The 15,829-nt window shown below is 43.2% G+C and overlaps 1 protein-coding gene across 1 annotated transcript; it reads right to left on the reverse strand.

The window, feature by feature from the left end:
* Positions 1 to 3,635: 3,635 nt before the first annotated feature.
* LOC147829884 (uncharacterized) lies at positions 3,636 to 11,842 on the reverse strand. The gene is made up of 2 exons (XM_087198275.1): positions 11,435 to 11,842; positions 3,636 to 5,553 (listed from the first exon to the last, which is right to left on the reverse strand). Exon 2 carries the CDS (start codon positions 5,510 to 5,512, stop codon positions 4,301 to 4,303), a length of 1,212 nt encoding a protein of 403 aa, XP_087054401.1. The 5' UTR covers positions 5,513 to 5,553; positions 11,435 to 11,842; the 3' UTR covers positions 3,636 to 4,300.
* Between the last annotated feature and the right edge of the window lie 3,987 nt (positions 11,843 to 15,829).

Below are 15,829 nucleotides of genomic sequence, written 5' to 3' on the forward strand. Positions count from 1 at the left end.
AAACTAAATAAACCTTTTATCCACACCTTTTCAATTATGTCATACTCCTTCCAAATATAGAAAAGCTGTTCCTCAAATTCTTGTGAATTTGCAAGACACACTAAATAGTTGAAACCATATTTACAAAGAAATAAAGGCATGTATTTGTAGTCAAATGATTTTTGATAAGGATCTCAGGCCCATTCAATGGAGAAAAATGCTATCTTCAATAAATGGTGCTAAGACAATTGGATATATATATATTACATATATATGTATATATACAGACATATGGATATATATATATATATATATATATATGAACATAGTTATTGGACTCTTACCTTGTACCACATAAGAATTAACTCAAAATCAAGAAGAAAATCTAAATATGAGAGTCAAAACTACCAAATTTTTAGAAAACTCATTAAGGGTAAATTGTATTGAATGTCAAGAATAATTAGTAATGATTTTCAGATGGGACACAAAAAATACAAGCAGCAAAAGAAAACATAAACTAGATTTGTCAGGATTAACAATCGTGCATTAATTGCATATGAAGAAAATAAGCACATTTCAAAAAATTGGAGAATATATTTGTAAGTTATATATCTGACAAGGGTCTAGTAATCATGCTATGTAAATGTCTTACAAAATAATAAAAAGATAGACAACTCATTTAGAAGTACACAAAATTCTTGAACAGATATTTCTCAAAAAAAGTGTAAAAATTCATGAGAACTAAGACTATGCCTTTATGTACCAAAGAAATGCAAGTCAAAATTAGATACTGCCTCACCAAGAGGAAGATGGATAAAAGCAAATGCAAGAAATTAACAAGTAGTGTGGAAGACATGAAGAATTCAATTTGGAATACTCGTGCATTGGCAGAAGTATAAAATGATTCAAGTATTGTTGGAAATAAGTTGGATGGTTTCTCAAAAATTAAACATTGGAGGAAAGGAGGGATAATATGCAGAGCACAGAAAAATTTTAAGGCAGTGAAACTCTTCTCTATGATACTATGATAATGGAAACATCTCATTAAATATTTTTGAAAACTCAGAAAATGTACACCAAGAATGAACTATAACATAAATTGTGGACTTTGGGTGGAAACTGTGTGTCAATGTATATTCATCAATTACAGCAAAAACACCACTCTGGGGGAAGATGTTCATAAAAAGAAAGATTGTGGATATGTAAAGGTAAGGGGTTCTTTGCGTATTTGTATATAAAATTCTTTGTATATTTTCCTCAATATTTTTATGGTTCTAAAACTACTATGGACACTACACCAATTTTCTTTTAAAAGGTAAACATAAAATTACATCTTTCCATAGCAAACAACAATTCCATTTCCAGGTATATATTATAAAAAAATAAAAACAGGGGCCAGGGATTTAGCTCAGTGGATTTAGCTACCGCCTACCTCTCAAATGCAAGGTCCTGAGTTCAATCCTCAGTACTAAAAAGTAAGTAAGTAAATAAATAAATACAAACAGATACTCAGAAACTTGTACACAAATGTTCATTGTAACCAAAAGGTGAAAATTACCTAAGTGTCCACCAAAACATAATTTAATAAATATATTGTGGTATTTACATATAATGGATCATTAGTTATCCTTGAAAAAAATAAAGTACTGATACATATCATAACATGCATGAAATTCAAAAACAGGCTAAATGAAAGAAAATAATCACAGCTGCCCCATGCTGGTGATTCCTTTCTCAGTGGAGTAGTTAGACTATCTAAATCCACAGCAACAGGGAGAAAATTTGTGTTTGTCAGAGGCTGGAGAGTGAAGTGAGTAGTAATGGCTTTATGATTATTAAGAAAAAAGAGCAAAATAAAAACAAAGCTACAAGTTCGACAAGACAGATGTATTTTAAACCTGAGAGGGGCTGCTCCAGCACTCAGACCTCACCAGTTCCTCATATGGCCTGTAAGGTTTTTTATAGGGTAATGAGGGGGAGAATTCAGTGAATAGGAGTTGTGGTTACCTGCCAAGGATAGGGCTTGAGAATCTAAAAGCAGTAGAGACCGCCAGGGACAAAAGTTGGAAAAGTATAGGGAATAGTGTTTGCTGTCAATAGCAGGGCTGAATAATGATGGGAGTTATGGAGTGCAGCCATTCTTACTGGGACTTATTAACCCATACTTACACATCCTTAACAGGTCCAAAAGCATAGGGGGACAGAGAGAGGTTTAGAGTGGAGTCTGGTCAGCCTAGTATGTTGGCAGTCAAATTTCTTCATTCCAGACTGTATTTAGATAAGGAAAATGGGCAGGACATCTCCTCCTTAACTATTTCCTGCTGATTAGGGACAGCAGTGATCTGGAATGAAGGAGGACTCTGTTGATGTGGCCTTTAGCAACTGCTTGTGAAATGGCCTCAATCCTGCTGGTGAGAAATCACATTGATTAGGCTACACAATAATGAACAGGTGAGTGAAAAGAACAAAACAAGCACTATAAAGTGAAGTATCTGAGACAGATTAGTGGACTTCCATGAATCCAATGAATTCTACAGGGGATCCTATGACATTTGCTGTACTGCCTGAACCTCTGAGTTTATCTCTTAAAGAGCTGCAGTTACATTGTCATGATTATCTGGACTAAATCTATGCCACGTTTATGTAGCATGGTGCATGTGCCCCTTTGGGCAACTGTAAGAACTAAAGCAATGCAATTTTTTAAACCATGTGATTCATTTGGTATGTTTCATCTACTAGTAATATTGTAGCCTGGTGAGAGATATTTAATGCATGGGCTAGATGTTATGGTAAGGCCTCTACATCTACGTTTATCTTAATAGCAGCTACTTCTGGAAGGGTCACAGCCAGGGGGTAAAAACCACCAGGGTGTACATTTTACACAGTGCCACCAGTGGTAAACAGCATCCCAATTTTGGGGTTGTCCTCACTGGACCAACTCTGCAGTGTCCCTCCGATTCAGGTACTTGCATGTGTCAGAGAGAGAAAGCTGTCCAGTTTTCAGCTGTTGCTAAAACAAGATGCTAAGGAAGTCCTCCTTCCATACTTGTGGAAATTCCTACACAGACAGCAGTGGGAGACATTGTGTGCTTTGGGGGGAATGTATCGCAGGCACGTTTATCATTGGTTCCATCTGCATGAGGAGTTTGGGCATCTCTACGTGAGAATTAAAAAAATACAACAGATTAAAGCATGTAAGACCAAAGCATGAGCAACAGAAAGATACTGGGGAAAGAGCTACATTTAGACACTGTTCTTAAGGGATTAGAATAGCAGTTGTAAGCATCTGGCTCCTAGATGTGTCTATAGGTGTACCTGGAAACTGCCAGCAGGGTTTAGGGATTGAAGCCCCTTTTTTTATGTCTATCCTACTTTACTATCACTTTTGTATCTCTTTGGTTATGCTTTTCTGGTGGGTGTTCAAGACCAAGTCAAAGTAAGACTTATGTTAAAAAAATTAACCTCCTACTATCTATCAAGATCAGTTGAGTCTCCTTGGCATTACTTTTGGAACCATGTACAGACCCTCTCAGCTCCTCTGTCAGTGTCAGACACCAGAAAAGGTTGTCCCGGCCCGCGGGTAAGTCAACGGAGACCCTAGAGGGGGAGCGAGGATGAGAGGGGACAGGGGACACGAGAGATGGAGACAAGACAGGTTTCTGATCAAGTCTCGTTTATTGCAGAAGCTGTTACAACATATATACCGTAGGGCTAGAGGGGAGGAGCAAGAGGAGGGTACTGGGGCTACTTCCTTGTTGCCGGGTAGATTTGTAGCAGGCCCGGATATGTCCGTAAAAGGCACTCAAGATTTCCAGCGGGGGGGGGGCAGGGCCCCCTACAGGTCCTCCCTTTTAAAATTATTTTTTAGAAAAGCATCAGGAGAATCAAGCCTGTGGGGGCTGAGCCTGTCTTGGGTCAGAGCAACATACGTGTCTGCACCGTGCACCTTACCCGTCATCGGTTAACCAGAGAATCAAGGCTCTGGCACCTGTCTTAGGCGGCACACGAGGGCTCTCTCATTGCATGGCACGCTTGCTCAGTTGCCCGTCATTGGCTTGCCAGCCCGCTCACCAGGTGGGGCGAGAATTTTACGCCGTGGCAGAGATGGAATCGGCCCATGTAGCGTATGTCCAGCCAACATCCTGACAGTAATTTACCGCTGATTTTGACGTACATCTTTGTCTCCACTATAGCTCCAGGGGAAATCACAACCTTACAAAATCAGAACTATCCGAGGACATTTTAGTTACTAAGATTAACATAGGTTAAGATACAAAGGGGAATACAAGGCTTTTAAATCATATCAGCCTGAACCTTTTATCTAAAAATCAAAGCGATTTCTACGTATAAGCATTGGTATCCATTGTATGCAGCAGCATGACAATAACAGACAAACACATACAATTGCAATGGCAAGAAACAATTGTTTTACCCATTGTAGGTTGGGTAGCCATGAGGTCAACCATTTAAATAGGTCTCCGCCATCCTCATTGTGTACCTTATTAGCCAGGTCTTTCAATTGTTTTATTGTATCATCGATTTTTTCTCCATTGTCAGTCAAATTAAAACAACACATATTTTTTATTTTTTCACAGCCCTGGTGATGAAAAAGCAACAAATAATCTATTGCTGCTCGATTATCCAAAATAGCTTGTCTTTGTTCCTGTAATTCTTGATTAATCAACGCCAGGGCGGTGGAGGTGGCATTCAATCCTTTTACCACTTTACAGGCTAATCTTCGTACTGCCGCTTCCGCGTGTACCCCGATGGACAGCAGAGCAACAAAAGACCCTATCATGACTAACACTTCTGCATCAGTCAATAGACCCACATCATCATTACATCCCGGGGCGGTATACGGCGACCACCGTCTAATTCGATTAGGTACAATCAAATCAGTTCTGTCTGGTAATATCACAGCCAACCGACTCAAGCAACAACGAGTGTCACTCAAGTTGGCCGGAATGTAATTAAAAGTTTCCCTTTCACAAGTGTAAAACCAACCCATTGGCAAAGAGACATGGCAATTACTATACATAATTTCTTGTTCAACACGGCAGGACATGTTTTCCAAACGTTTAACTTGCAGACATTTAGTTGTACAATTTCTGTATACAGCACATTCGGTCTTATTAGACATAATTACCTTAGGTGAATATAATTTGACAGCATTCTTGGGCCTGCGACAAGTAGCAGATCCCCAATTGTAACTATCTGCATATGTGAGATTTTTTCCTGGGATATCTTTAAACAGAGTATAAGGCCGCAATGATTCCAATGGGGTACACACAGGAATGAGGCAACTTCCCAACATATAATGAAAGTTTACATCAGCACTTAGACAAAACTCAGACAAGTTGAGCGAGCCTGCCAACTGAATCCATATATTTTTTATGTGGTCTAACCCTTCTGAAGGCGACACCACCCATACCCTGGTCAGCAACATCAGGGAAACTAGGCATTTCCAGCTCATCCTATTCTTGTTTTCGGATCGTTCATTCAGCCAGATGTCCTTCATGAGTTCCCTCTTCATTGTGCGCCGGAGGTCCAAACTTTAAATGATGACGATGTTCCCTAAGATCACATGATATAAATTTCACTAAGGAGTCCCTTTGAGGAATTAAGACCAGAACAATATTTTCTGGGTGGCCACTTCTATATTCATCAAAGGGAGTTCCCATCTAAAAATCACTTTAATAAATTCCAGTGATACCTTGATCCAAGAGAAAAGCATATCTTTAACAAAATAACATCATCAATGTAACAATGGGTGAATATCCCTTAAAGAGAAAAGAACATTTTGAGCTCAATTACATGACCACAAACAACAAACACTAGACAAACATGTAAGACGGTGTAGAACATCAGGGTGCACCCAAACATTACTAGATAAGCTGAATTATATCCTTGCTCATTTTAAATTGAAATTGTGGGCGCCATTGTTAACTGATCAGGATTGGACAACGTCAGGTCATCGGCATCATCAGCACGCCCATCAACTTGTTTTACTAGGCGTTCTGGGAGCCATCTGGCTGACTTCATTTCCTTGGAGTAAATACACACCGATCCTCGGCCCCAGATAAGTACAGGATCGGGCCCGTGCCATGAGTGGTCCAGGGGGTCTTTCCACATCACCGAGGCAAATTGTCATTGCGTCTCTGGTTGCCAGAAACGATTGGCTGCAGATGAACCTTTGGCATCCAAATTTAAGAAGTTAAGAATAAATAGTGCATGTGATATCAGGTTTCTAGGAGACCCCTTGGTAGGGTACCATTCCCCCTTTTTTATTTTGTCTAAAGTAATTTTGAGTGTGAGATTAGCCCTTTCTATAATGCCTTGTCCTTGAGGATTATATGGGATTCCCGTTATATGTGTTATTTCAAATTGTTTGCAAAAGTTGGAGAAGCCAGAGCTGGTATAGCCAGGACCATTGTCTGTTTTAATTTGTTGTGGACATCCAAGTACTGAGAAGGCAATGAGGAGATGAGCGATGACATGTTTAGTAGCTTCCCCGGACTGCAGGGTGGCAAATATGAATCCACTATAGGTATCAATGTTGACATGTATATATTTAAGATTTCCAAATTCAGGGTAATGCGTGATGTCCATTTGCCAGAGGGCATTTGGAATCAAGCCACGAGGATTAACTCCCAGATGAGGTGTAGGAAGGTGTAGAGTGCACGTAGGGCAGGCCTTAACAATTTGTCTAGCTTGTTCTCTAGTAAGCTTATACATAAGGCGAAGCGTGTGAGCATTAAGATGATGCAGTTGGTGTGCCTTTTGTGCCTGGTCAATTGGAATGGGGGCATCAGTATTTATTGAACAGGCCAAAACTTGAGGTCTTGTAGCTAGGTCTGTTAAGCGGTTGCCCTGTGTGAGTGGGCCAGGTAAGTTAGAGTGGGCACGAAGGTGTCCAATGAAAAAGGATTCGGATCTCTTTCTGATTAAATCTTGTAATTGGAGGAAGAGACCACCAGTCTGAGAAGCAAGTTTGATCAATCCACATGTTTCCAATAAGGGGACAGATTGAGCAATATAAGCACTGTCAGTAAAAAGATTAAAAGCTCGGGCAGGGAATGTAGAAAAGACCGCTATAACTGCCTGCAGCTCGGTTAATTGGGCCGAAGAGTGGGCGGTTTGGAACTGGGCAATGTTATCGTCCCACACATAGGCAGCCATCCCAGTGGAAGAACCATCTGTAAAAACGGATAGGGCTTCTGGCAGAGGAGAACAAGAAGTGACCTTTGGGAAAATGAAGTCATGTCTGTTAGCAAAGTCAATGAGTTTGTTGGGAGGATAGTGATTGTCCAATAATCCTGAATAAGAAGCGAGAGCAATTGGCCAGGAATCGGTAGTCTGCATAAGCCAATCGATTTGATCTTTAAGGTAGGGTTGGATAATGACATCAGGTTCCTTTCCAAAGTACATCTTTCCATGGTCTCTACCTAGAACAATCAGGTCTGCAACTGCAACATAATAAGGGTAAAAGGCCCGCTTAGGGGAAACTGGGAGATGAACCCATAAAAGGGGAGCGGTTTGCCAAAAGACAGCGGTGGGGGAGAGAGAGGTTCTGCAAACGATATATTGTAAAGGAGAGTTATAGTCTACAAAGGTAATTGTCTGATTTTGAATGGCTTGTTCTACCGTGCTAATGGCTTTGCGCCCCTCAGCAGTGAGCTCCCGAGGCGAAGTGGGGTGGCTATCACCTTGCAGGGTATCATAGAGAGGCTTTAGGTCATGTTTAGTGAGCTTTAAATAGGGCATAAGCCAATTAATATCTCCGAGCAGTTTTTGGAAGTCATTCAGAGTTTTAAGACCGTCCAGCCGCAAGGTGAGCTTCTGGGAGGAAATATGACGTCCCTTCATCTGAAATCCGAGGTAACTGTAAGGGTCTTTTAGTTGAACCTTATCAGGGGCAATCTGGAGGCCACAAGATTCAAGGGCCCGCCGAAGGTCAGCATAACAAGCCAAAACCTCACTTCCCAATTGTCCCGCCACGAGAATATCATCCATGTAATGGATAATATACATTTGAGGCCAATTGTCTCGGGTGGATTGAAGTGCTGTGGCTACAAATGACTGGCACAGGGTGGGACTATTGGCCATGCCTTGGGGTAGCACAAGCCATTGAAAGCGCTGCATTGGGGCGCAGAAATTGGTCGCCGGGAGGCTAAAAGCGAAGCGTTTTTGATCTGCAGGATGTAAGGGAATGGTGAAAAAACAATCCTTTAAATCAATAATAACCTTATAATATCCAAGGGGGATGGCTACCGGTGAGGGAAGACCGGGTTGTAAAGCTCCCATGAGTACCATAGTTTTATTAACTGCTCTGAGATCTTGCAAGAGCCTCCATTTTCCCGACCGTTTTTTAATGACAAAGATGGGAGTATTCCAAGGGGAGTGGCTAGGAATGATATGGCCAGCATGAAGCTGCTCCTGCACCAGCTGTTGAGCTGCTAACAACTTCTCCTTGGAGAGGGGCCACTGATCGACCCACACTGGATCATCCGAGAGCCAGGTGATCTTTTCAGCATGGACTGCAGGAGTGTCAGCGACCCCTATGGAAAATGGCCCAACCCTGCTCGAGGGGGCCGAGGGACAGGCTCAATGGGGTGAGTAAGGCTAGTAGGGTGTTTTCCCAGCCCTGTTCCTGGAATGTACCCATTTTTAAACATCTGCATAGTGACAATTTCATTGGGGCTGGAAATAATTATCCCCATTTGTGATAATAGGTCTCTCCCCCATAAATTAATGGGTAACCCTGAGATGATATAAGGTTGAATGGTGCCCTGATTACCATCTTGGTCCCTCCAGGTCAGATCTTTGGCACTTTGTTTAGGATTTTGACTCTGCCCTATACCCTTGAGATGGGTGAGGGTGTCCTTCAATGGCCACGCCTGAGGCCAATCCTCTCCCTTTATGATAGTTACATCGGCACCAGTGTCGACCAACCCAGAAAACTGTCTCCCATCGAACCACAAGGTCATGAGAGGCTTTTGTGCTGAAAGTACCTCCGACCAGTAGACATCAGATGAGCCGAAACCCTGGCTGCCTCGGGCGTTTTTAAGAGCCTTATTAGAGGTGGAGAGAAGGGGAAGGAGTAACAATTGGGCAAACCTTTGGTCTGATTGAATGGTATTAATAACTTTGGGGGAAGAAACCATAACTTTAATTTCCCCAGAGTAGTCACTATCAATCACTCCTGGGTAAACCAGCAGTCCATTCATGGTACTGCTGCTTCGGCCTATTACGAGGCCAAAGGTCTCCTTAGGTAAGGGTCCAAAGACTCCCGTAGCAAGGGCCTGAACTCCCATTTCTGGGGTTAATACTGTGTGGGTGGTGGCACTGAGGTCCAATCTGGCACTTCCTTTTGTGGCTCTGACGAGGTCTGAAATGGATTGCTGTTTATTGGAGCAAAATTGAGCGCCCCGTAAATTTGTTTGGAATTGGGGGCCCGGGGCTGGCCCCCTTTCCCGTTTCCCGAATTCAAACCCTGGAGAGGGGGGAGGGGTCGACCCTGGGCATCAGTCTTGGATCGGCACTCACTCGCCCAATGCCTCCCCCGATTGCATCGGGGGCAGGGCCCTGGGGGCGGAGCGTCGGGGCCCTGCATTTTAGCGGTCGGGCATTCTCTAGCAAAATGGCCGATGGCCCCACACCGGAAGCATTTATTGCCGACGTGGCATTGTAAGAATTGTTTGACTGTGAAGCCTTGCATGGCGGCCGCCATGGCAAGGCCCTGTTGGTAGGCGGCCCCAATCTCAGAACAAAGGCGAATGTAGCCGGAAAGGTCAGTTTTCTTTTTATAGGGGCGGATAGCGGCCTGACAGGCGGCATTGGCGTTCTCAAAAGCAAGCTGTTTAACAAAATCTGTCCCTGTCTCCGCGCTCCCAAAAATCCGGCCTGCCGCCGTGAGAAGGCGGTGGACAAAGTCCGCAAACGGCTCGTCCGGCCCCTGCCGGATATTAGTGAGGGAGGCACTCACGTCTCCTTTGGAAGGGAGTTTCCTCCAGGCCCTAGTGGCTGCGGTCTGAATCTGGGCATACAACCCCACGTCAAATTGCATTTGCTGGTCGTTAGCGGCGTAGGCCCCCTCCCCAAGAAGCATGTCAAGCACCCAACCATTCCCCGCCTGAGCATTGCGTCTAGCGGTCTCTCGACAATTCTCAACATACTCAGATTTCCATAATAAGTAGTCACCTCCTGCAAGGGTGGCACGGGCCAGAGTCTGCCAATCAATTGGGGTGAGCCAATTTTCTGCCACCGATTCTAGAATAGCCATGGTGTAAGGTGCAGTGGCCCCGTACTGAGCCACAGCCGTTTTAAGCTCTTTAATAACCTTAAAATCAAAGCCGCCATGGTGTCTCCATGCCTGACCCTGTGCGTCAACAGTCTCAGTGACAGGGAAGGCTTCCACGGGCTCAAGTTCTAGGGGTACCCTTGACCCGGACGGCACCCTGGGGGTCGCCCCTCTAATGGGGGGTCATGGCTTATGGGTGTCCTCTCTAGGGACATTTCCATGAGCCTTGCCTGTTCTTAAGCCCTCAAGCTGGGTAATAAGTTCTTGATGTTCCTTTTCTAACCTTATCTGTTCTTTTAGAAAGTCTATTTTGTCCCGGAGTTCCTTTTGGGGATCAACAACAGGATAGGCCAAAGCGGGAGTGCTGGGGCCTGGACGGGTATAAGGAGGGGGGCACCCAGAGCCGCCCCGCAATGCTTCCCCCGCAGACTCGTCAGTTCCGGAGTCCTTTTGGGGTGGATCTGGGGGCGGAGGCAAGCAGCGATAGGCTTGAAGGGAGGGATATAGGGGCGGAACCTCCCGCGAGGGTGGGGTTGCCTTAGAGGCAGTGATGGAGGAAGAGGAAGCGGGGGTCCGGCAAGGCTTTGCCTTATAGGGCTTGGCAGGGATCGCGGCCGTTTGGGATTGGTCCGAGGGAACGTTATGTCCGTCGGGGGCGGGATCATCATCACTGTCAAAGGACATCAAGTCCTCTTCCTCGTCTGGCGAGGAAGGCGTGGCCTTAACTGGCCTGGGTCCCGGCGCCATATTGGCATCCCGGGGAACTGCGTCAGTGTCACCAGCGGGTGTCAGCTCCTCACCACTACGGAGGGCTACCGCCCCAACCTGTATAGCCTGAGCTACCAGTGGATCCCTTGCTTTTTGGGAAATAATATCATTAATCAAATTCCAATATGAGAACGCCGCAATCGGGACCTTCCCGGGTCCACAAGTGGCATAATAATCCTGGAGAGCCTCCCCCACCTTTTTCCATCTCTCTTCGTCAATGGTTCCCTCAGCAGGGAACCAGGGACAGAGATGTTTAATAAAATCAAAAAATTTCAGCAATTGTTTGACTGTAACCTTTACCCCTCGTGCCTGTAATGTCTTCTTGAGACCTTGCACAAACAGTTCGTGCTGACTAATGCCCTGTCCCATAATCGCTGCTCAACTTACCGAGGTGCAAAAAGACGGCAGGTCCACGTCAATCGCAAGCCTCTTCTATGTCGAGTATGCTCTTTGTTCCTCAATCTTAATCTTAGGGCCCCTGAGCAGCGTCCTTCACTGGATCCCCCGTTCTCTGGCCCCACGTTGGGCGCCACTTGTCCCGGCCCGCGGGTAAGTCAACGGAGACCCTAGAGGGGGAGCGAGGATGAGAGGGGACAGGGGACACGAGAGATGGAGACAAGACAGGTTTCTGATCAAGTCTCGTTTATTGCAGAAGCTGTTACAACATATATACCGTAGGGCTAGAGGGGAGGAGCAAGAGGAGGGTACTGGGGCTACTTCCTTGTTGCCGGGTAGATTTGTAGCAGGCCCGGATATGTCCGTAAAAGGCACTCAAGATTTCCAGCGGGGGGGGGGGGCAGGGCCCCCTACAAAAGGTCATAGTTTTCTTTAAACATGTGGCTTCCAGTGGAAGCATGGGAGACATTTCTCTCTCTCTATCATCCTTTTTAGCACACTGCATGCTGCTTGATTCCTATTTTCTGGGGTCCAACAATTTCCTAGTTCAGGAGGTTGGGACATTCACCAAAGTTGCAGGATCCTATAAAAAACAGGTCCCCTCATCTCCTGAGTCTTTGTTGACTTTGGAGGGCCAGAGCCAAATATTGGCTGTCCTCCTAGCCTAGATACCTTTTTAGCTCTAGTCTCCATACCTTAGTTTTTGAACCCTTAGGAAATCACTTATGTCAGTATTGCAGTGGGAACAGTAGGTTTAATCTTATGATCTTATCTCGACATCAGGCATTTTGAAATATGTAATATGACCAGGGAATTTTTATTTCCTTACTGCTCCTAGCTGTCTTAGACTTTGAATCCCTGCAGAATGTTAACAGATGACAATTATAAAGTTTCACTGAGAAAACCTGAAAACAAGGGAAACATTTTAGCATAACAATCATGGTGACATCATTAAGTTAAATGACATGAAAATGTTTTCCCTAAACTTGTCATCCTTCAATAGAGTGCCATCAAAGAAGAATATACATGTCCATAGATGTGCTTTAAACATTATTATTAATGTCCAACTTTTTTTTTTTTTGGTACCAGGGATCAAACTTGGGTCCTTGCACATGCAAGGCAGGCAGTGGAACCACTGAGCTAAATCCCTGGTCCCTAATGTCCAACTTTTAATTTCTAGAGTGACTTTGCCTGGGCTGCACAGTGTTTGAACATCTATAAATGTTGTAACATATACACAACATATACATAACCATCACATAACCATAAAACTTTAAGAAGTATTCACACCATATGGCTAGCTGTCTCACGCTGGATTGGCATGAACATTTCATCACAAGTGGCTGCAAAACAAGTCAAGGAAAGTCAGATAATTGATCCTAAAAATTTATTACCATAAATATGTTAGCCTGGAAGTAAACAGTATGACAATATGTTTTTCAATTTTGGATATTTGAAGCCCTGTACACTTGGGAAACATAAACATATTTAATACAACATGAAGTCAGCAATAATGAGCATCACCAACCAGGTCAGAACTTCCCTAGGAGGCAGTTGTGTTTTTTGTCACGAACCAGTATTCGTATGTAGTATCAATTTCAGAAATGAAAGTTAAAGCCTCTGTGTGGAAGCACCAGTTATACTGAAAGGAAGAGTTCGGTCATGGGCCTGAGGAAGAGTGACCAATGATCTGAGAGTCAAGCCTGCAGCTCCCCCATCTCCTTTGAGTAACAAGGACATTTTAGAAGGAACAACCTAGTCTCTTCCAAACCAACCAGAGACAAAGCTCAAAACGACCAAACATACATACTTCTTCCTGCAAAATGCATCCTGTTATAGACAGTCCACATGAAACCAATTGTTTAAATAGGCTTTTAAAAGACAAGTTTAATACAGTGAACACAGACTAAACTCAAGGATATATTCTAGCAGCTAGCTAGGAAAAGCCAAGTTTATTACATTAATATGTGAATTGGCTGACATTGGGAGAGACAAATACCAGCAGACAGCTAGGAGAGATTTCATCCATGAGTGGATGGGCTAACACCAGGAGAGAGATATTAGCAGCTAACTGGGAAAGAAATTAGGCTTACATAGGTATTAAAGGGGCTAAAAAATCTGGGGGTGAAATGTTATTATTAACCCCAAGAACAGTCAGCACAGGTATGTAGACAATCACTGGACTTTTTGGTCCTGAGGAGATTGTCTTCTATTTACTGAGAAATAGCCTGTCATTTGCTGAAAGTGGCCTGTGTGCTTTAGTTCCATTTGTGAAGGACTCACTTAAGTCAGGCATGACAGATCCTCCACAAACTTATTCTCAACATACTTGTGCCTTCTAGTTTTGCTGCTACCCCCTTTTTTTCTTTCTGGTAGTACAAAAAATCTTATCACATAAAATCTTTTCATATATGGTCTCTATATTTTCTTCTTTGTTTTAAATATCATGTCTCTTGATAACAATCCTGGCAATTGCCTTTTGGATTTTAAAGTATTCCTCTACCTCTTTTGTTCTTTTTTTCCCGTTGGTCTCAAATTATTACATTTTAAATTTGACTGGCTACCCACAAATTTCCAAATAAAAGCAGCAGAAGAGAAAATTAATCCTGTAATTGTAGTCTAATAATTTACAATATACAAGAAATGTTTTAATCATGTCAATTAAACAAAAAATCAACTCATATTGAAGGCCAAAAATGAAACCTATATAAACAGCTTTCCACAGAAATCTCAAAACAACCCAAAAAGTGTGTGTGTGTGTGTGGGGGGGAGTTGTTGCACTTAAACAAAGCAGCTGCAGGTGTTGTAAAAGGTTAGTAGCACAAATTGAATGGACACATAGACAAGACAATTGCATTTAGACCAGAGTACACTCAGATGTATTGGCCATGTGATCTTTGATTTTTTGTAAAGTTACTGATGGGGGTTTCTTTTTCAAGGTAAATCTGTCCCAGTTCAGGAAAATTTACTGGCTTGATTTTTTGCTATCTTTAGACCTTCCTTTTTGAAAAATGGGCCCAACTGGCATCTAGTATTATAATTTAACCCCCCCCTTGTCATTTCTTCTTGTATTTTATGTGTAATTTTTCCTGTTTATTTATTTGTCCTTGGTAGAGCAGTATCTCTGGGAAGAGCATAGCAATTTTGGCAGAGAGAGAGACACACAAGTTGAGAATGAAGAATGCTGAGGCATAAGAGACCTTCTGCCACTTGCTACTTCTCTGCAGGTAGTTATCAAGGTCATGAGGAATGTGAAAATTAAATATGCCAAATTTAGGCCATGGTTTCTACTGTCTAGCTTGTATCTAGGCCAAGCCGTGAGAGAATAAAATATGAGACATTTGGGCCAATATCCCCTTTTAAGCCAAGAGGTGAAAGATTTTTAGAAGGCAACCCAAAGGGGTATCTGCTGGAATTTGAGAAATTTGGGCCTCCATAGCACCAGAACAGAGAGCAGCCAGGAGTTGATAGCCTTTTGTTGGGGCATTCTGCAAAAAAAGACTAGAGACCCCGACAAATTCTTCATGTGACTCAGCCATGTCAGAGAAGGGTTTTTTTTCTGGGAGATTGGGCAGGTGTCCCCACTCCAATTTCTGCAGAATTGCATTGCAGAGCTCAGACTCTATCCAGGGATCTAGGACAGGTCTACATTTCATCAGTACCTGGGGAAGGCAGGGGTTGGTTTTACCAGTCCTGAGCTGGATAATGAAGTGTCCGGGGTGGAGAGGAGGGTTAGTAAGAAATGGCAAATTACCTCCTGGAGCTCATGAGATGGAGGGGAAGGAGAGATGGTGGGAGGAAGAGCCACAAAAGGAAGAGGTAGGGGATACCAGAGCAGTCCCCTTGACCTCCTCCATGTATAGGCCACCACCAAAATTGTTAGGAAATGAGCTCAACTGGACTGATTTATTTCAAACATGGGAGGAACATTCCTGGAACTTAGACAAGACTGGTTCCTCTCATATAGGCTATGAGGTCTTCTATAGTGTCATGAGTGAGAGAGTTCAGTGAAAGGGAGTTTTGACTACCTGCCAAGGACAAGGCTTGAAAAGAACAAGGAGTGGTGTTTTTTGTCATTAGCAGGGCTGAATAATGTGTTATGGGACTCAGCCATGCCTATTGGACCTTATTAATCCATATCTATACATCCTTAGTAGCTCCAAAGGCATAGTGGGGCAGGAAGAGGTTTAGAGTAGTCGCTGGTCAGCCGAGGATGGTGATGGTTGGATTCCATTGGCCCTTATGATTTTTTTAAAATGAAAATTACTTGAAAATAGATATAGGCAATTGTTGTTAGTACAACACTGAATACAATTAGTGGTATCAAATTGTATACTTCAAAATCATTAATTTCACTTTATATAACTTTTTTCTCAATTAAAAAAT

The sequence above is a fragment of the Heterocephalus glaber genome, unplaced genomic scaffold, assembly GCF_053883595.1.
Source record: "Heterocephalus glaber isolate CG9 unplaced genomic scaffold, H.glaber_assembly_v1.0 deba00000347, whole genome shotgun sequence".
In the NCBI taxonomy this organism is placed as follows: Eukaryota; Metazoa; Chordata; class Mammalia; order Rodentia; family Bathyergidae; genus Heterocephalus; species Heterocephalus glaber.